The sequence below is a fragment of the Varanus komodoensis genome, unplaced genomic scaffold (assembly GCF_004798865.1).
Source record: "Varanus komodoensis strain SLA01 unplaced genomic scaffold, ASM479886v1 scaffold69, whole genome shotgun sequence".
Classification (NCBI taxonomy): Eukaryota; Metazoa; Chordata; class Lepidosauria; order Squamata; family Varanidae; genus Varanus; species Varanus komodoensis.
The window spans coordinates 3,293,219-3,315,733 of NW_025336334.1; the positions used below are offsets into that span (position 1 = coordinate 3,293,219).

Consider the following 22,515-nt stretch of genomic DNA (forward strand, 5'->3'; position numbering starts at 1 on the left):
AAAATCATCCAGGATTCAAGTTCCAGTGGCAAAGATATTTTCAGCTAGGGTAAGAGAACAGCAGCTGCTGTGAAATGTGTGGAATGTTTTCCACTAGAAAGGTGTGGTGGGGAGAATATGAACAAGGAGTACAACATCATAGCTAACATGTGAAATTGTCTTGTGCTATATTAAATAATTGCAAAACATACATTTTATTAAGACTTAGATATTAACTCTAAAGCAGCAATCTACTGCTTGGATCAGGCAGGACAATACAGTTCTCTATTCAATTTCGTCCCTTAGACTTGATGTAACATGCATAATCACTGATAACAGATATTTATAGACATGAATCATGAGTCAATGTACCTTATCAGCCTTCCTAAATATTTCTAACAATTGAGGAGAGCATGAAGTTGCAAATGCTGTAAGACCTTTGGATTTTAGCCAATGTTGCAATGGCAAGTGTTGCCACTCAGACTCCTAAAACAAGTTGCATTTGGCACACAAATCACAAAATGAAAAGAATTCATCTTCAATTGATCCAAATTAAAAATCAACCTATCTGCCCAAGTCTGCCACAGAAATATTTTTAAGGCCATTTTTAGTATGATTTGTGTCATAAGATCTATTCAGTCATGTGGAAATGTCAAACCATAATTGATGGAATATTGCTTGCCACACATCTTGAGCTACTGTAACAGAATAATTGTCTTGATTCAGGCTTCTGAGACTGAATAAAAAATTTTAGCCCATTTCAAAAATTTAACAGGATAACTAAACTTTATCATGTCAGAAAAATAAATTTCCAGAGAAATTTGTCAAAGGCCTTTGCAGCATTAAAAAAAGATCATTTGGTCTGTACTATCAGAGTTTAACACAATTAAGTCAATCTGAGTTTACTATCTTCCTGCAGGAAATTAGTAACTTGAGTCTGAAAAGGCTGATGAATCCTTGTGTTAGCAAACTTGCCAAAAACAGTTTTCTTGTTTTAAAATATAAGAATATTTAATATCTGCTTGGACTTATTATAGGCTAGCAGCAGCTCAAATGTATTCCACAACATTTACTACTTAACCTCCAACACTCTGAGATAAAAATAGAGAAACTGCTCTTTTATATACCACTCCTATTTCCAGAAGTATCCTCCACCACCACCAATTTGCATTAAGAACATGTCTTTTTTCCCTCTTACAAGGTACCCAAGGTAGCTTACATAGTCCCCCTCCAACCAGCTCAAAGTCACCCAATTAGCTTCATGGCCATGTAGGGACTAAACCAGATCTTCCATATCCCAATTCAACACTTGGAAGTGACAACTCAGAATGGACGTAGGTGAAAAAAAAGACAAGGACTGGAAGAATATTTGGAATAGAAGAGTATACAAGAATATGTCAGTTAGAATTAAAGAACATGGATATAAAGTGATATGGAGATGGTATTTAACACCAGTTAAGTTAAATCAAATTGATGACAAATATTTTAATATATGTTGGAGATGTGGGAAAGGGACTGGAATTTACAAACGTATGTAGTAGGATTGTGATAATATACAAAAGATTTCGATTATGGTTGTTTAATGAAATTAGAGAAATTTTAGATATAGATTTAGAAATGTCACTGAGAATTGTGTTATTGCTGTTGATTGAAAAACAAGATATAAATGAAGTTAAGAATTGATCCTAAGTTTGATAATGGCAGCTAGGTTAGTGATAGTTAAATACTGGAAACAGAATTGGGTTATGCAAAGGCATGAATGGTATGATGAAATATGGAATATGTTAATTAATGATAAACTACAACAGAAATAAAAATTTTAAAAGGGTTAATACAAACAAATAAATATAATGAAATTTGGGAAGATTTTGTAAAAGCAGTACTGATAGAAGGTAAAGGTTGTAAACCTAATCAAGATTATATGAATTTTTGGAGGGGATTTGGATATAATTGAAGTATATTATATATTATTAATTGTTATAATATATGCATTAAAGTGGAGGTATTATTGGTCTCCTGGGTGGTGGAGGCACTGTATTATTTACTTTTTCATTTATTAGTTGGGCTTTTGTATATTATTGATATTGTGATGTGCCTATTTTTTTCTGTATTTAAAAAAAAAAAAAGTTGGGGGGGGGGGAGGAACTCAGAATCCAGGAGCATTCCAAGGCTGCGAACCTTGTCCTTTAAGGAGAGCACAACTCCATCCAGGACAGGTTGAAAACTCCCCAGTTTAACAGACAGATTCCTACCAACAGCACCTCCATCTTATCTGAACTGAACTTCAGCTTATTATCCCACATCCAGTATATTACTGAGCTCAGACACCCCACAGTGTCACCAAGGGCAAGGGCCATCCCACTAAAGTCAGACTGATCAGCTTTTGTGGTTTGTCTGTGTGTGTGTGTGTGTGTGTGTGTGTGTGTGTGTGTGAGACAATGATGGTTTTTCTCTTAAAATCTGGCTATACACCAGAAGAGAAGATATGGAGCCAAGTGTGGGACCTAAGGAGGGTTTCAATTTATAAAGTTACACCCTGAGGGAGATATGGTATTGCAAAGAGGACTAGCCAGGTTAGGAAACAAGGTTAATGGTTGGGTCTATTCTGGCCCTACTCCACCCACGTGTTTTGTTTTTGTCCTGTCAGTGTGCCCCTGCATTTCTGGAGCCGCTTTTAAATGCTGGATTTCCCTTATCCATGATTTAATAATGAATTAGGTAGCTGATCTGACACGCATAATTGAGGCCTGTTTGGGTGAGCAAGGAAGAATTAATATCTCCAATCCTTAATCATCAGAGTGCTTAGATCCAGAGAGTTGTCTACCTTCTTGTAACCTCCAAGTTAGATTACTGCAATGTAACAATGGTATGGTAACAGTGAGCTAAATGAGAGCTAAGAAACTCAAATTCAATCCACATAAGGCAAAGATGCTTTTAGTGGATGGTCCCCTGGATTGGATGGGTGTGCTCAACCAGTTCTAGGTTGGGTTACACTTCCCCTGAAGGTACAGGTTAAGAGCTTCAGTGTTCTTTTGGAGCCATCTTTGTCACTTGAAGCTCAGGTGGCTTCAGTAGAACAGAGTGCATTCTATCAATTTTGATTTGTGGCCCTTCTCTGTTCCTATCTGACCCTTGTATCCAAGTTCAGATTATAGCAATAAGCTCAGTATGGAGTTGCTTTTGAAGATGGTTCAGCAGCTGTTCTTATTGTTGTTGTTACATGCTGTTGTCTGAGCTATGGCAACCCTATGAACGAATGCCCTCTGAAATATCCTGTCCCTGACAGCCTTGCTTAGCTCATGTAAACTCAAGGCTGTGGCTTCCTTTATAGAATCAATCCATCTCATAGTTGCCCTTCATTTCTGTCTTTTAATCAGGCCCTGGATTTTTCCTGTTGTTTAAAATTGTTTCAGATATGTGTTCCTCTGTGTGTCACCTAAGTTTGTACATACAGGTTTATAATGTATTTTTAATTTTAATCTTTGTATATTGCCTAGACAGCTTTAGCTATTCTGTGGTACAGATATGTAAAAAAATGAAACAACATGGAGTGAAAATCAAATCTTCAAACATGAGCTCTTCTACAGTCTTGCTTGACACTGCTCATGTTTCAATTTAAGAACAATCTGCAGAATATAGGAACACATCCACAGGAATAAATGTGGCTTCTTGTACAACCTTGAAAACCTACTACATGGCTCTACAAAGCCCTCATTGGTTGCAACCACTCCAGCATCAGTGGTGCAGATCTTTCTGTTCAGCTGGGCCACCTCTGTCACATGCTATTTCCTGGAAAAGGCTCATCACAAGATGCCAGGCAGTACATCTGTGGTACCAAAATGACTAAGGTTTTCCCAAACATCTGGGAAACACTATGAATTCTCCTGACACTTAGTGACAGTTACCAGCTGCTTTTCAAAACTGGAGCTCATCAAAATATACTCCTGATCTACCCTATTTAAATAAAAAAGCTTATTTTTCTAGCCATTGTGCTACAGTTTGCATCAGCCAAGGTTTGAAAGGCCACATTCTGAATAGTGGCATGTCAGCATGCAACACAGCAGAGTTTTAGTTTTTTTCACTTTGCAGCACTTCCAATATTTTGGTATTTAATGTTATTTTATTGTTTATTTTATGTATTATATTTATACCCCACTGTTCTCCCATTGTGGAACTCAAGGTGGTGTCATGAAGTTCCCAGGTGGCCTCCCTGCAAGCTCAGGCCAGCCCCAGACCTCTTAGCTTCAACATGGCCTATGCCTTATGTGCTCTCAGACCATACTGTTATCTTAGAATAACAGTATGGTTAGAATTTATTAAAAGCTTTTCTAACTTGTCCACCACTAGTATCTCAGGATGGCTTACAAATGACTTATTATTATTATTATTATTATTATTATTATTATTAGAACATTTCTATGCCGCCCCTTCCCGAAGCCTCGGGGTGGCTTACAACACAATAAAATACAATATAAAAATAACAATATAAAATTAAAATTAATAATATAAAATAAATAAAAAATATAAACTATATAAAAGAAGTTAAAGAAAAGAAAAGAAAAGAAAAGAAAAGAAAAGAAGTCGCCCTGGCCAGATAAGAAGGTGATAAGAAGTCGCCCTGGCCAGACATCAAAGTGAAAATTGAGAAAAGCATACTTGAATGCTAAATGAAGGGAGGTCATCGTTTCATAGCACTGAAACAACCCATAGAACCAGAAAGAATGGTTATAGATGCTTACTTTTTACCAACCCACCTCACTGAAGCTGGTGCATTTACAACAAACTACACCATGACCACTGATCTCATCCTGGGTTCCCTCTCAACTCTGCACCCCTGGTGACTGCCTAGCTTGCTCACTCTTAAAGCAGCTCTCGGTGAAGGACTGAAGAGCCCGTTTGCACAAACCAACAACATTCGTAAAAAGTCACCGCCAAAAGGTGGAACGGGTAGATACCAGGAAACAAGGGCTCAATTGGGTCACTTGGAATATGAAAGGGAAGAGAAGAAAAGCGCACCTATCTCACAAGAAAGCTGTCTTAAAGCTTAGTATCCCCGTCCTCTCATGAGAGGAGGAACGGCATTCTCACTCTCCTGATCTAAAGCTGCGTATATAAACCGGGCAGGCCATCGCTCTGCCCGGCTAGCTTGGTTTAGGCAAGGCTTCCGCTTAATTCCCGCGCTGACGCCGCTGCCGGGGTGGAGCCAACGCAGAAGGGCAGTCAGAGCGGCACAACGATGGCGTCGATAGAGACGCTTGCCGGGGAAACGCTGCATACTCTGGCTGCACGGCTGAGAAGCACGGCGGAGGACCAGGCCGCGGCCTGCCCCGATTGCTTGACAGTCGCGAGGCAGATGACCGGCCTCTTCCGGGAGACGGCACACAGGTGAGGGGGTACAGGTAGGCTTCTGCCGGCAGAGTAGTCCGCGCAGAGTCTAGGAGAGCAAGGAGGCGCTCAAGGGATGGCTCGCGTCTAGACGCATTGCTTGCGTGTCTTCCTGTTGCAGGCGGGGCTTTGCTTAGCTGGCTCGTGCGTATATGTGTTTTGCGGGAGAGTCGCCAAGTTGAAGCCCTCGCTTTTCAGCTGCTAACTCCTTCACAGAAGGAAATGTGAATAGAAGTGGGGAGACGCAGTTTCTTGCCCCCTTCTTGTGATATAAGGGATATGTGGGCGCAAAATTCAATATAGTTGAATTTGGCTAAATAGATTTACTTCCTGTTTTTTTTTTTTTTTTAATCTATACACTTTGGCTCAAGATACATGACTGAGGAGTTATTTCTTCTGTCACCAAGTATCCTGCTTCCCCGCTTTCTCTCCCTGCTTGGCAGGCTGCTGCTGTTTGAACAGTACCATCCCATGGTTCATGGCAATCTGCTTTTGAAAACAAGGGAAAATTAAAAATAGTATAATTGTGGGATTGGGAACAGTTATTTAAAGAAAAAGGGCAGAACTTTCAGTGGACTACTACAAGCCCACTTGTGAGCCTAGGATTCCTGTGGAGGATCTTTGAATCTGAGTTCTAATGAATCAAATTGGTCATAGTTGTTCCATGTTAGCAAATCTAATGTGAGCAACCCTTTGATATGAAAGGATTTTGCTATGGAGCAAAAGTATTATCAGCTCTGGACTTCCAGGGTCCTTACTACAGCTAAACAGAAATAGGCTAATATAATTTCCATGAGAATATCCAAGACCCTTTTCGAAATAGGAGATGCAGAGAAACACATTGAATGAACACTAGGTCATGCCAAAACTGGGCCTTGGTTTTGAGACTGTAGGAAGGCCAAAATATTTTTTAGCTAATTTAATATGATTTTACTTTCAGTATTTGATCTTTTATGGTGTTATATGAACTAAAGTTCTTGAAAGCTTGTCCTTTACTGCTAAAAGGAAGATAGTAATTTAGCTGGTTTGTTTCTCTCAATTTCTGTTCATGCCAGTGATGCTAAATGATCAGCAGTGTTGAGTGTAATAGGGAATATTTGAAAAGAAGCCCTTTAGCCTCTACTTGGCACATGCCTGAAATATTTGAAAGGAGAAAAATTCAGTAAATGGTAGTACAATTCTACATATTTATTGGAAGTTTAGTGAGATTTTAGATTGGTTACAGTGTCCTTGCCATTAATGTGAAATGAATGGAAAATTTGAACACTGGCTGCAGGACATCATGTGGAATGTTCACAAATGAGCATGTGCAGAATGCTGAACTAGAACTTAAGAGATCTGTGTTCTCCTCCCCTCTTGGCCATGAAGCTCATTGAATGGTTTTGGCCCAGTCACTTCCTTTCAACCTAACTTATATCACAGGGTTGCTGTTGTTGTAAGGACAAAATGGGAGAGAAGGCACCCTAGGTTCCTTACAAAAAGAAAGGTAGGATAAAAATAAATAATGTAGTAATAATAAACAGCAGGCTTTGCATATTGCTTATGCAAATATTGGTGGAGGATGTGCGTAATATAATAGCATAAACTATATATATTGCCCAGTCACTACACATAGTCACCATATGAACTTAGTAGCCCTATAGAAAGCATCTGGTTTAATTTAAAGTGAGCAAAAAATAAGAAAAACAGTTATTGGTATCTATTATCAACCACCCAGTCAAAAAGAGGACAAGGATGCAACCTTCGGAAAGCAACTTGCCATCGTTTACAAGAAGAATGATATAGTCATGGGGGTGGGGGTGTCAGTTTCCCTGATATATGCTGGGAGACAATTTCTGCCAAACATGCTCCCCAAGAGATTCCTTACATGCATTGCAGACGACTTCCTCCAGCAGAAGGTAGAGGAAGGAGCGAGAGGAACAACTGCCCTGGATTTAATACTAACAGGGATGACCTAGTGAACAAAATAGCAACCCCGGGGACCATGGGGGAAAGTGGCCATGTGATACTTGAATTCTCAATTATAAAAGAGTGAAAGGTTAACTGTAGCCAAACACAAACCCTAGACTTAGAAACAGAACCAGAGCGAGTCAGAAGGGGCCTCCGGGCCATCTAGTTTGACCCCCGGCTCTGGCCAGCTCTACTCACAACTTCTGAATGAAAAAAAATGTACAGGAGATAGAAGCAGGGCCAGGCTGCAAAGGAAGAATATAAAGAAATGGCAAGGAATTGCAGGAAGGGCATCAGGGAGGCTAAAACAGGAAATGAACTGAGACTAGCAAGGGATGCTAAGAACAACAAGAAAGCCTTCCCCAGATACATCCAAATGTGTGAAAGAGAAAGGTGTCTAGCTACTTAAAGTGAATGGCAAACTGAGAGAACAAGAAAAAGGCAGAGGTGCTCCATTCCTACTTCACCTCAGTCTTCTGCAAGAAAATCTACAACCAAGAGGTCATAGAAGTTGAAAGTGAGAGATGGCAGCCCAAGATTGACAGACAAATGATCAAGGAATACCTAGATGGAATAGGCATGGTCAAATGTTCAGGACACCATGAAATCTATCTGAGTCATAAAAGAGCTAGTGGAGGAGCTCTCAAGACCACTGTCTATTATCTTTGATAAATCCTGGAAAACAGGAGAAATGCCAGAGGACTGGAGAAGGGCTAATGTTGTCCCCATATTCAAAAGAGGGAGAAAAGACAAACCTGGGAAGTAGTGACCAGTTAGACTGACATCATCCCTGGAAAAATTCTGGAGCAAATTATTAAAAAATCAGTCTGCAAGCACCTCAAAGATAATGCAGTGATTAATAGAAGCCATCATGGATTTATTTGTGATAAATAAATTTATCACACATTTGTCAGACTAATCTCATTTTTTGATTGGGTAATCTTTCATAGAGCGAACACTGTGGACATCATCTACCTTGACTTTAGCAAAGCTTTCAACATGGTGCCCAATGACAATCCTGATAAGCAAATTATCAAAAAGTGGACTAGATAGAAAAACTATTAGGTGGATCCAGAAATGACTTCTAAAACGGGCACAAAGACACCTCACACTGGAAGAAGGTAACTAGTGGGATGCTGCAGTTTTCACTTCTAGGCCCAATGCTCTTCAATGTCTTTATTAATGATTTTGATGAGGAATTACAAGGAACACTACCAAATTTGCAGATGATACAAAACTGGGTGGAAGAGCAAACACCTAGGAGACAGAATTAAGATCCAGGGTGATCTTGAAAAACTTGAATGTTGGGCTGAAAGCAACAGAATGAGATTCAACAGGGACAAATGCCAAATCATCCATCTAGGAAAAAGAAACCAAATGCAAGATGGGGAATACGTGGCTCAACACAATTGAAAAGGAAAAAAGACTTTGGAGTTATTGTGGATAACAGGCTAAATATGAGACATCCATGTGATGCAGCTGCAAAATGGGCAAATGCTCTTTTGGGATGCTTTAACAAAAATATTACTTCCAAATCACTTCCAATGGTTCCCCTATTATTTCACCAGTCAGACCTCATCTGAAATACTGTGTCCAGTTCAGGGCACCAAGATTTAAGAAAGTTCAGAAAAAAATGTTGCAGAAAGAAAGTTGCAGAAAGGGTCCAGTGGAGGGCAACAAAAATGATCCAGGGTTTGGAAACACTGCCCTGTGAGGAGAGACTGAGAGAACTGGGTATTTTCAGCCTTGAGAAGAGAAAGCTGAGGGGGGACATGATATTACTCAAAGCCTGTCACCAAGATTGTAGGACATGGAATAATCAACTCAAGCTGTGACAACCCAGATTCATGCTAGATATGAGGGATTAACTGTCAGAGCACTATGGCAAGTGGAACCAGTTGGCTAGAAAAGTCGTGGGCTCTCCCAAACTATAGACATTCAAGAAGAAACTGAATGGAATGGTGTAAATTGGTGTACTGCAACAACAGGGGTTGGACCCAATGGCCTTCTAGGCACCTTCCAACTTTACTGTTCTATGATTCTGTAATATGGACGTTAAGCATATTCCTGGTCAATGTATATACTGGAAACTAATACATGTTTTGGTCCAGAAAGTAAAGCAAGTGACTGAGGATGCAATCCAGTTTGGATGCCCAGAGTCCTCTGAATTTGGAGGTTTACAGGCATCCTACTCAAGGCAAAATGTGCACAGAGGTGAAGGTTACCTCTTCACACCTCTTGGCCTTCAAAGCCCTTAGGTAGCTGATTTCAGTTAAGTGTTGCACCTTGAAACAGAAGGAAAGGAGGCTAAGGTGATGCCATGATACATTATATCATGGCAGTACCCATTTCCTCCCCTCCTCACCCCCTTTAATTCTTACCCAATTGCTTCTCTAAGGTTGAATTTGTGATCTGGGAGGGGAAACCAGCACAGTTCTTTCCATTCTGTTTGCAATATGGGGGAGAGTGTTCTGCGACTGGAGTACCAGCTCTGATTTTGGAGTGAGTTTCTGAGATTCGAGCTCGATAGTCCAATGGTCTTCTAGATATAGTTATAGGATTGTGCTGCCTATTACAAAAGTGGCTGTTCTGTTGTGTGCTTTCGCAGTGGTTCAGAGAGCAAGTCTCTTTCTTTAGGGGCTACACAAAATACAGTCATTTAGAAACACTTGCATAAAAGGCATATGGGATATAGTACAATAACATGGACAAAATAGAAATGAGAAGAATAACATTCTGTTATCAAAACATATAACTGTCTTCCAACATTAGAAATGCCAAACCACCAAATAGTTTTTAAAATGTTTATTGAAAATTAAGGAAACAAAAACAAACATTGGAAACATTTAACATTATTTATATTCTTTTCCCCTCCTGCCCCTATATCGAGTTACATAAAATAAAGTCTACAGTCCTGCAGAATGCATGTTGGTTATACAGAAACCGTTACAACCACCATAATTATTTGTAAATGGTACCAAATAGTCTCAAAAGAATCAAACTTTTGTTGGCCTCCCTTAACATGTAATTTGTATGACAATTTTTCCATTATTGCTGTCTTCCATACCAGATTATACCATTCTTTCAAGTCTGTAAATTTAAAATCCTTCCATTGTGACATGATTACATTTCTACCAGTGAATAAAAGATGTGTTCGCTCTTTACGTTTCTTCTTTTCAACAAATACATTCATAGGACCAATTCAGAGTCAATAGGTATTTCTACTTTTACAGTCTGAGTAATCTCAGAGAAAACTGCAGTCCAAAATTTATGAATCTTAGCACATCCCCACCACATGTGCTGGTAGGTTCCAATCCCTTGGGATCCCCTCCACATAGGGGGAACAGACTTAATAAATGCCAGTTTTCTAGGAGTCTGATACCAAGCATGTAATATCTTCAGAGATGTTTCTCTAGTACATATAGATTTATATGGTGATTTCTGCCAGGTACTTCTTATCCAGGCTGCATAATCCATAGAAGTACGTAAGTTTAACTCCCATCATTGCTTCAGACTACTAGTCCAAAATAACATATATAGTTGATACCATCCCTTTAATGCATCCCTTATCATTATCAATCAATTGCTCAAAACTAGTTAAACTCCAAACTGCTTGGTCCTTTACACCCTTGCTAGAAAGGAAAGAATGTAGTCAATATCCCATGAGCCCTGTGATATCAGCATTTACTACTTGTTGTTTGAGTTCTGAAAATGAGAGTGGAATCTTATTTTGATAAAAATCTTTAATTCTGTACTATCCTGTCTCCATCTGTTGAAATCATGTGTATCTGAATTAAAAACAAACAAACAAACTGGATGGAATTGAAGGGGCAACAAAGGTGAATCTCTGTAGATAGGAAATGTGGACTTTCTGGCCCAAATTTCAATCACAGAGCATGCAAACCTATTCACAGTCCAATTTAACAGTTTAAATTTGTGTTTCCTTAAATGGAGCAACTGTCAGAGAGACCCCATTCATTTTAACATTTCTCTAGAGAGAAACACATTGTCTGCTGGGATTGGCTGAGACAAAAGAAATTGAATGCTGCAATTGGCAGCCTCATAATAAAGTAAGAGATTAGGTTGAAATTTTTTATTTAAATAAAAACATATTAGGGATACTCCATCCTCCCAAAATTGTCAACTTATATATAAGAGACATTTAAGAAGCTTTAATTGTTTCTAAGAAAGGAACTGCCAATAAAGTCTGACTAATTATACTATGTATAATATTTAATGATTTGCACATGAGATCTGTAATCTGTTGATGAACAACAGCCTGACCTACATATATATATATATATATATATATATATATGTATACAGACCATATATATATATATATATATATATATATATATATATATATAGTCTGTAAGATTCAACTAGTGTGGGATCTTTAAAGGTTTTTGGAGTAGTTACTATTTTAGAATAGTTCCATGTCTGAGGAATAGGATCTCCATGAAGAATGTCATTAAATAGATTGACCATATGTGGAGTTACTAAATCCCTGAAGTCTGACCTAGGTACTTATTGGGTTTCAGCTTCTTTAATATTTCAAGCATTTCCCCCATCTCAGCCCTAGCATTTAGTATTTCTCTGTCAAAAGCCGACAATACTGGGAGAGATGCTGAGTCCACATATTCATCAATATCTGCGAGTGAAGGAGAGGAAGAAGTATACAGATTTTAATTAAAACACACAAACTCCTCACAAATTTGGGAACTTGAATAACAGGAGACTCCTTTTTTGTCTTGAAAACAATGTATCCTTGCCTTTTCTCTATTGCCTTAAATGATTAGCAATAAGTCTTGAGCCCCATCCTCTGTATCCATAATTTTTTCTTGTAGATAAATTAGATAAATTGAAGTCTGATTTAACTCAAGAGCCTCCAATTCTTTTCTCTTTTGGTCATATAACCAAAACCATTTTTTAAAGATCCTGATTGATTATATTTCTTACAATATGCTTCTGCCTCTGTCTGTAATCTTTCTCTTGCCTCTTTTTAAAAGTAGCATTTTCCTTAATACATATCCCTCTTATTAGTGCCTTCATAGCCTCCCATAGGATCATAGAAGAGGCATTTTCTATATTGAGCTCTGTAAAATAGTTAACTAAAGCCTGATGGATGGCTTCTTGGACTGGTTGATTACTCAGTAACATGGGACTAAATGACTGTGATGGTGAGTATGCAACAGAATCAGACAAATTTAAATCCATACCCACAGGAGCATGATCTGAGACCTGACTAAGCACTGTATCAGTCTTGCTAACCAACTGCAGCAGAGACCAGTAAATAGTCTACCTTGACTGTGTTTAATGCCTTGCAGATTGGTAGGTGAAGCATTCATCTCTTAAGTTCAATTCACCCCACACATCTTTTAGCCCCCACATTTCAAATCCTTTTATGACTTTCACCTGATCCTTAAAGTACTATATATTACCCTGTAAAGGGGACTCTTGTTTCCATTATTAGAATACAAATATCTGGAACTCAAATCCTGTATATTCCAATTTAAGCCTCCCCTCCCCACATATCAAATTCCTTTCCATAAAGCCTTTCAACTTTTAAAATATTTTACCAAGGAATTTCATTTGCTCATAGTTTGGTGCATATATTGATCCAAATGTGAGTGATCCTATACCTTTATGCACGCTTAACAAAGATAAAGCTCGTTTTCCTATCTCTTAATTTTTTCCACTTTGAAATAAAAATTTGCATGTAATATAATGGCTACTCCTTTTGACTTTGCAGTACCCGACATATAGAATTGTTAACTAAACGTGGGGTGCATTTACATTTTGCATAACAGCCCTAATTCCTACCACATTTCTAACATAAGTAAAAATATACACACACCAAAACCAAAAAATACATCTTTTTTCAACCCCCTACTTCATAGCTTCCCCAATCGTTGCTTTTCCTTTTCCTTCCCCACCCAACAAAGCTCACAGTGCTGAGGCAGTGCACCCATTGCCACAGACATACTAAGGGCAATAGGAAATACAACAAACCTGGACAGGAATGCCCATGTAGTGGCATTCATTTGTAGAGTTCTATGGTTCTTTGGATGTGAGCCCCAAATATTCATACTCTAAGTAGTCTAGCTATTGTGACTCTGCACAATTTATTCTCTGGCCTTGTTTTGTTTCAATCATTCTCTGTTGGGGATAGGTAATTTTAATGCAGCTTGTAGCCCTCCAGATGTGAACTACAATATCTGTCACCCTAACCACTATAGCCAGTGGTTAGCGGGGTCAAGCTCTAGACCAAAGCACATAGCAGCCACAGGTTGTATAGCTCTGTTTTATGCATGTGTGCACCAAATGCGATGGGATAATGAAATCACTCCTAACGTCGAGATGCAGCAAAAATATCCAAGCATAAAAGAAGGGCACCCAGAACCTTTCTAGCTAATAGGGCAAGATGTGAATCTAATACATGAATAAACTCTGTCATATGAGCAAAACAACAATAACACAGGGTATGAGCTCTTCAGCCACTCGGTACTTTTCATTCTGATTTTAATTTAGAAATTGTTTGCTTCAACTGTCATTAAACATTTGTCATTTGTAAACACAATTGTACATATCATCAGCCTCATTTTAAATGTATATTTATTCCTTTCTTTTTTTCCGTGGAATTGAAGGTGGCATTAAATCAGGGGTGTAATCCAGTTGTAGTGCATGTAAATGTACTTAAGTTTAGTCCCACCTATTTCTAGATACAGCTGGGGAACACTTGTCTAAAAACTAGGAATGCTGCGGCTAGTCAGTATAGACAGTACAAGCCAAACTAGAAGGACCAATGGGGCAACATGGGATGTTCCTGTCTCCAATCCAGGCACTGACCAAGGCTGTTACCTCTTCACAGTCTCAAGACGTGTGAGACAAGTTACCATTTTTGTAAACAGGAAGAATTGCTGGTTGAACAGCCCTCTCCTCATTTAAAGCAGATGTTTTATCCATATGTGGTTGATACTGTTCACTTCACTTAATATTTACTTATTTTTTGTTTCAGGGAAGCAGCAACCAAAAGCTTATTCCAAAATCTCCAGCAGACTTTGCTGAAAATCTCACATGAAATTGCCGTGGTCTGCAAGGACACCAGGAAATTAGTACATCTAGATGCATATTTACTGCTGCTGTCGGAATGTTTCAGATGCCTACGGAATGCCTGTATTCAGTGTGAGAATAATCAGAATATAATGAGGTATAGTTGTGCCCCCCCATTAATAGATACAAATTTGCATAGCTTTTTTTTTTTTAAATGCAGGCCTTCATCCAATGTCCTGGAGTGACTTTCATATCACAGGCTGTTGTGTTCCATATTTATTTCCATAAACTGAACATGCCTAGGACTTAAAATATCACAAAACTTACATAAAAACAGGCCATTGGGGTGCTTTCCTTATGTCACACAGTGTACATGTACTGGGGCACAAAATGGATTAAGTACAAGTCAGTTTATTCTCTGCACTAAAAGAGGAGCAAGCCCCTTCTTCAATCCAAAACTAAAATTTATTGAGGCAAAGGATTGTTCATTTTGATTACAGATTGATAGGGGAAAACATTGCTCTGCCCAAATTTCATTACCTTTCGAAGGTATACTAATCGTACTTGCAATCAACAGGATTTATCCTCAGATCTGTCGCCACTGATCCATTGGTTGATTCCCCTGTCTTTTTTGAATGAATCTCTCTATATCTATTTTCAGTAAAATATTCATAGGTTGCAGTTCGGTAACATGATCTACACCACAAGTTCATTCAAAGTCTAGTGAATATTTAATGGAATTCACATTTTATTTATACATTTGGATTTCTTAAAATTTGTTTGACATTTGAATCTTTGATGTTATTTATATCTCTCATCCAGTGTGCATCTAATACATACAACTCTGTAGCTGGTTTGAAGTCTATTGCATATGTTATCTCAATTATCCTTAACATAAGCCATCCAGAGTCGAAAGTGATGGATGGCCTAGAAATATCCTGAATGAATGAATAAATAATAGATAAGATAAGATAAGTATTAGTATCTTGAGAGAGAGAGTTGAGGGAAAGATTGGTTTATCTGGTGAACTTTGAATGAAATAAAATTTGAATAAGGGAGGTTCAGCTTAACAACTCCTTCTGTTAGCCATTATGCTATACCTGCCCATTTGTAAATCTTGTCATACATATATATTTCTTGTAAGCTGAAAATCAAATTTTGCTTTTAAAAGAAAAGTATTTGTGGAGGAGATGATATACAATCGTAATATATTAGGTCAACAATGTGTTGTTTTGGATCTAGCATTGAACCAATTAATGCTTGGTTTTGCATTACTTGAATATGCAATCAAAGAGCCTTGCTTCACATCCTCTCATATGTGATAACTTTCTCCATTTTTCCCTGCTTTATGGCAAGCCATGGTTTTCCATTTGGTTCAAACCTACAACTTATCATTTGGACTTACCTTGCAAAGCTTGAATGGAAATCAGAATCAGCCTCTGGGTCCTGGTCCTGGTTTGCAGTGTAATTCAAGGGTTAGGTCAAACCAGAATAGGATACAGGGTGTCATCCCACAGGGGAAGTGTGGGGGGCATGTGACCCTCCCCCAACTTCCCTGACTGCATGCTCAGTATTTTGGTACTACATCTGAATGAACACAATTGAAGCATATTGTGCCTCAAACTAATCAAATTATTTGGGGATTTTTTTAAATAAAATTCTTGAGAAAGTTTAGACATAATAGTAGTTTTGATTTTATTCACAAGTCCTACAGTCTAGAATGTCAATATCCATGCATGACAACAAATGTCTCTCTAATTGTGTGTAGGTATGTATATGTCCAATATCCTCTTATTCTAAAATACGATTCACTGAGAGGTAGCTGATGCAAATGACTCACCTGTGTTCCCAGATAATCTTGATATAAAGCTCTGAGGTTGTATTGAAAGTAGTTGCTACTCACTGGTTATAGATATGTCTATGCAGTAGTGAACTACCAGGAATTCCTAATGGAAAGAGGTGATTTTATTGGGCCACTTAAAGAGTGCACCAAGTTGACTGAGTACTAGGTGAATAATCCAGAATTAGGCTGGTAGTTATATTGACATGGTTCTCATGATTAAACAATCAACACTTTAATGATGGGTTGTCTGTGAGCTTTTGAGAGTAAATGAGCATGCTTTATCTTTACTGCTCATCTACTTCTCGTTTGTTAAACTACCTGGGAATGCCTCATTCCTAGGTTGTTCACTGTGATATCTGAACCTGGAACTCTCAGTTCTTGAAGGAGAAATAGCCCAAAGTCTTACAACAACAGCAAACAATGGGTTAAAGCTTTTTCTTCTGCAGTATCAGAATTGTTTTTTTCTTCAGTATGCCTTTATGCACCGGTTGCTGAAGAACATGACAGTGCTATTGTACTCATATCGTATTTGTGAGTTTCCCACAACTGGTTGGCCACTGTGTGAACAGAATCCTGAACTAGAGCCTTGGCTATTGACAGTACAGAAAACAAAGAAACAAAAATAAACAAATTTCTTATGTTACCTCAGAGCTTGTAATTGGGATATAATGGTGAACAACCCAGAAATTTAGTGAATGTGAGTGATTCAATAAGGTGAAAACATAGTAGATCTATTTAGCAATCTCTGTTGGGCTGGGGAGTTGCTGTATAAAGCTATACCAAGAATATATATTTAGCAAAGCTCTGTTCAAAATTTGAGGGAAACTATTATCCCTTCACAATCTTGGCCTTGTTTTTGGTGGGGAAACTGGAATCAAGTTCCTTCTCTCCTACCCCTTTGTATTTGACAGTTGTCATGTGATACAGATGGGTTCAGATTTTTGGCTTTATGTATTTGAAAACCATAAAAGATTGGAAGTTATTTTGAGACCATGTACACACATGATCATCATTTGACCTTTTTGACATGATTACATTTGATTACTTGGGGTTGAATATGAAGAACATGTGGCGTGAGGCTACAGTGTTCTAAGGTACTTAAAACATAGCTTATTCATGTCAAGGTCAAGTGATACTCATGAATTTGTGACCAACTTTATGAACTAAAGTAATTTATACTTATTTGTGTTTGGGGAGGTGCAAATGGTTGCAAAAAAAGAAAAATGTGCTCAAATGAAAAAGTCTGGCCATGGATTAGGAGGGCCATTTCCTGAGATCACCAATTCATGATAATTAAACATAATTTATATTGTATTGAAATGTTGCAACCCTCATGTTTTCTGTCTTCACAAACTGGGCATTTTGTATGAATTTCGTGGTTGAATGTTTGGCTGTTGCAGAATGCAGACATTCTCCAAACTTCAATCTTTGGATAGCCCAGTTCTTGAATAACTCATCTGGTAAAAGTTGTTTTACCAGATGAGTTATTCAAGTATTCCAACCACTGGGAGGACCTGGAGAGTCCAAGCAATGTATTTTTACACTACCATGAAGTGTTACTAGTTCATTCCTACAAGTCTGAATGCATTTGTAAGTCATAAATACTAAAACATCTTAATGCTTATTTATTAAAGCCATGTTTCATAGAGATTTTCTCATGCTATCAAGCACTTAAGGACTGAAGCTGAAACCCTAGGCACACTTATTTGGGAGCAAGCTGCTTCAAATTCACAGAGCTTTCTTAGTAAATATGAATAGGACCATTTGGCAAAGTGATTTGGGAAATAAGTCAATGAATTCAGCAGGACTTATTTCTTAGTAAACATGTATATAAATGCACTGAAAATTTGTAATCCCCCTCCCAATGCAATATATCAGGGATGAGGAACCTGTGACCCTTGATATACTTTTGGGCCTCAGCTCCCATCAGGTTCAGCTGCCATAGTCAATGATAAGGGATTATGGGAATTGTAGTCTCACAACATTCCCACCTCTGCATTACAGCAAAGACTTTGGTCATAGTGAAGTATACCAACTGTTGAAATATAAGAATATTATCCACTCAGTACATCTCCTGAGCATTGAAATGAATGTGGGCTCTTGTTTTGTTTCCCTTGCACTTCACTGGGGCATTTGCAGGAGAATTTCTGAGTGGATTATATTCTGCATGAATTGAGATAGTCTTGTAAACTGGAATTACTTTATATTTTAATTATTGTGTACTACTGAACAATTGACGGGAAAAGAAGAAGGGGATGGCAGAGAATGAGGTGGCTAGAGGGAGTCACTGAAGAAGTTGGCGTGAGCTTAGTTGGACTCCGGAGGATGGTGGAGGACAGGAAGGCCTGGAGGAATGTTGTCCATGGGGTCGTGATGGGTAGGACACGACTTTGCGACTAAAAACAGCAGCAGCAACAACAACTGTTTATGTATTTTATATGAAAGTAGAAGCAAGTTGAATAAAGTCTGGCTTTATGCAGTGCAGGATGCGCTAGTTCTTAATATGGCAGCATGTTGCTCTGCAGAATTGTTTATAACTTGGTATTTGGAAAATGACTTTTTCCGACAGGTAAGTAGGTAACTTGTGGCCATCCAGATATTCTTGGGCTGCAACAACCATCAGCTGTAGTTAGCACAGTCTTAATATCTTGAGGGCCACAAGTTGCCCACCCCTGCTGTAAACTTAAATTGAAGCCTATTTCTACAATCAGCAGCATCAAATGGTAAAGCTTCTCATATATTATACTTCTTCACCACTGAACAACATGGACCTGTTTCCAGTTACTCACTTAAGATATAAGTTTTAATTCAGGGACTTTCAACTAGTACAAATTTAGATAGGTGTGGTGCTCATGTTGAAATTGGCCAAACTTATTGCTAATTTTATTTAAATCTGTGTTTCACTTAACACCTGATTTTTATGTACAGTGGTACCTCGGCTTACAAACACCTTGGTTCATGAACAAATCGGGTCACAAACAAAAAATTCATTAAAATTTTGATGTGGGTCGCAAACTCTGCATTGGGTGGCGACCAAGATCTCAGCCTTCTCTCCCCCCCACCCTGAGTGGAGAGATGGCCACGATCGCAGTTGCTTTCGTGCAGGGAAGGCGTGCATGATCACAGGCGTGCTCCTGCAGAAAAGACGGGCGCAATCTTGGCCATCTCCCCTGCAGTTGTGCTGTGCTGCACCCGTCTATCCTGGGGCAGCATGCCTCTGATCACGCACACCTTCCCTGCACAAAAGCAACTGTGATCGTGGCCATCTCCCCACTCCATGCATGAACCCCCCACCCAGCACGATCGTGGCCATCTCCCCACCCCATCACCAAGTGGGGTGATGGGTGCGATCGTACTGGGGGGAGATGGCCAAGATTGCGCCCATCTCTCCCTCCCCCAGTGTGCCCGCAATCACTCCCATCTCTCCCCCCCCCCCATGACAGGCACATGCAAGGATGACAGGTGCGATCTTGGTCATGCTGTGGGGGGCAGGGAGATGGCTGCGCTTGTGCTCAGGGTGAGTGGGGGAAGACGGCTGCGATCTTTGTTTTTGTCACTTTGCTTCACGTTTTTCTGATTTAAAAAATGGTTACAGAACGGATTAACCTTATTTACATTGAACCTTATGGGGAAATTTAACTTGGCTCTCGACCAATTTGGGTCACAACCAGAGTCCTGGAACGGATTAAGTTCGTGAACCAAGGTACCACTGTATAAGGAATACACATTCCTTGGAATGTTGCCATAACCGTACTTGGGACTAGAGTGGGGTGCAACATCAGTTTATCCTGTAAAGTCATTGCACTTTCATAATAGTATGTTCTGTGTAGTTAAAATATTAGGGGAAGAAGTTTTCTTCTGAATAGTTGCAGAGACAATGGCAAGCATCAACTTCTTATGGTGCATTTTTTCTAAGAGAAGGAGTAGAAAGAAGTTTATTGCCACTTTTAGAGGCTTCTGGATGCCAGTAATGACCTCAGACACTGCTTAATGAGGGAATAAAATTTGGAATAACTCTGTATTTGTCTTTATTGGTTAAATGAGTAGTTGTGTGCTGGATAACATTTCTTTACCGTTAGGATAGCTAATTATTGTCTGAGGCTTTCTTGATAGATACATTTTGTTTCTTAACTAACCTACTTTCCACTGCCTTTTTTGGTTCCAGAGACAGTTACCATCCTGAGGCTATGTGTGTGTGTGTTTTTAATGGAACAACTGCTGGATCAGCATTTTATTTATCCATCTGGATTCATACCATTTTCATCTGGTATTGAAATAGCATAGAAATGATTCTGTTGAATCACACATATGGGTACTGTTGAGTTTATCCAAAGGTACCTAAGCCTCTTAAATGTTTCATTATGGGTATGCTTAAATATTAACCATAGAGCTACCCAGACATTCTAATGGTTCAAACAATTGTACATTGATGAATAACTCCCATACTTGTGTATATGGATAGTTCATACTTTGTTGCCAGTTATGTAGTAGGTCTTTTGAAAAGGTCGTCCATACTCCAGAATGGGGAAGTATATACTTTGAATAGCTATTGGCATTTTATTGTTGGAAATGGCTTCATACTGTGGAAAGACAAAATATAGTATTTTGCAACAGAAAATAGTCTAACATCCAAAGAATATGGACTTCTGGAAGTTCAGTTTTCCATGTGGTGAGAGAGAAAAGCTACAAAACAAATAAGCTTAGAAATGTAGAGTGCAGGTCTGGTTTTGATGGCCTAGAGAAGGGACTTCTGTGGCAATACAGACTCTCTGCCTCTGTGCTTTTTCCTAAACATATTGCGCAGAAAGTTTCAAATCACACAAAAACTCTGAACTTAATCAGTTTTGGTAAACTCTGGCAAACTTGTATTAGAAGAAAGCATTAGATAAAATACATTACAATGCATCTTCATGCATTCTGAATTGTACCGAAACTCTTGCTGAACTAAAAAGACGTCTCTGTGATTTTTGGGCCAGTCATTGTGTCTTGGCCTAGCTTACAACACAAGACTGATATAATAAAACAAGACAGTTCCATTTATGTATCCTTGAGCCCTTAGAAGGAAGCATATGATTAATAAACATCTAGCTGAACATTTATATATTGGCTCACAAACTTAATCTGTTCCACGACTCTGGTTGTGACCCAAATTGGTTGCTAGCCAAGTCAAATTTCCCCATAAGGGAAATAAGGTTAATCTGTTCTGTAACTACTTTTTTAATCAGAAAAAATTGAAACAAAGTGACAAAGAACAACAAAGTAACAAAGAACAACACAGTAACAAAGTACTGTACAGTATAGTGGAGAACACTAACCTAGGTGGGGGAGGGAGGTTATTGTTTTGAGGGAGAGTCCCCCTCCATAAGGACATTGGGGAGATCTCTTTCAGGAGTTTCCTCTCTGTCTCTTAATTGCAGGGCCAATTTTGGTGAAAAATCTGCCTATAGTCACTTGTTTTTTCCTGCGCTGCATAACCCTCCAGAAATGAGAGACCACGTTACTGTTCATCAGATTCAACACTCTGTTTGTTACAGTTATGTTGGGGTGGTGCTTCTCAAAGAAATCCTGGGACTCATTGAATTTTTTCATAATGGATTGTATCACATCACTGCTAACCTCCTCCCTGTCTTCCTCTTCCTTGGTGGAATGCTCCTCAGCAAGTGCCTTCTGCTGCTCACTCTGGAGTTCAGCAAGTTCTTCTATTGTCAGCTCCTCCTTATGGTCCTCAACAAGCTCCTCTGTGTCTGCACCATTGATGTCCAGACCCATACTCTTGCCCAGGGATGCAATCTCCTCCACTACCTCTGCATCAGCCCCTTCAAAGTCACATTCAGTGACACATTCAGCGACGCATTCTGGCCACAGTTTCCTCCAGGCTGCGTTTAAGATTCAGTATGTGACATCTTCCCAGGCTTTGTCAGTGAGGTTGATGCAGTGGAGGACATTGAAATGTTTCTTCCAGAATTCTTTCAGAGTCACGGATGTCTCTTCAGTGACATGAAAACACCTGCTGAAGAGCGCCTTTGTGTAGAGCTGTTTGAAGTTGCAGATCATTTGCTGGTCTGCAGAAGAGCTTTTCTGTTGAGGGAGAGGAACATGACCTTTATGAAGTCATACTCAGCATCCATATCATCCACCAAGGCTGGAGGGTGTGTCAGGGCATTGTCCATCAGAAGAAGGCAACTTTCAGGCGGTTGGTTGTCAGAAAGAAACATAGAAATAGCGAGTCAGAAGGGGCCTCCCAGGCCATCTAGTCTGACCTCCGGCACCAGCTGGCTCCGCTCAAGACATGCCCACCATGT

The 22,515-nt window shown here is 39.1% G+C and overlaps 1 protein-coding gene across 2 annotated transcripts in view; it reads left to right on the plus strand.

Moving 5' to 3' along the window:
* Positions 1–5,184: 5,184 nt before the first annotated feature.
* ATXN10 (ataxin 10) overlaps positions 5,185–22,515 on the plus strand; it is a 116,197-nt gene continuing 98,866 nt past the window's right edge. Inside the window, exons 1-2 of one of the 2 annotated variants that reach the window (XM_044450822.1) lie at positions 5,185–5,364; positions 14,336–14,527. In XM_044450822.1, the coding sequence (XP_044306757.1) occupies positions 5,216–5,364; positions 14,336–14,527 (341 nt within the window). In that variant the 5' untranslated portion in view covers positions 5,185–5,215. The remainder of the gene's footprint in view (positions 5,365–14,335; positions 14,528–22,515) is intronic. The other variant, XM_044450821.1, reaches the window with a different exon arrangement.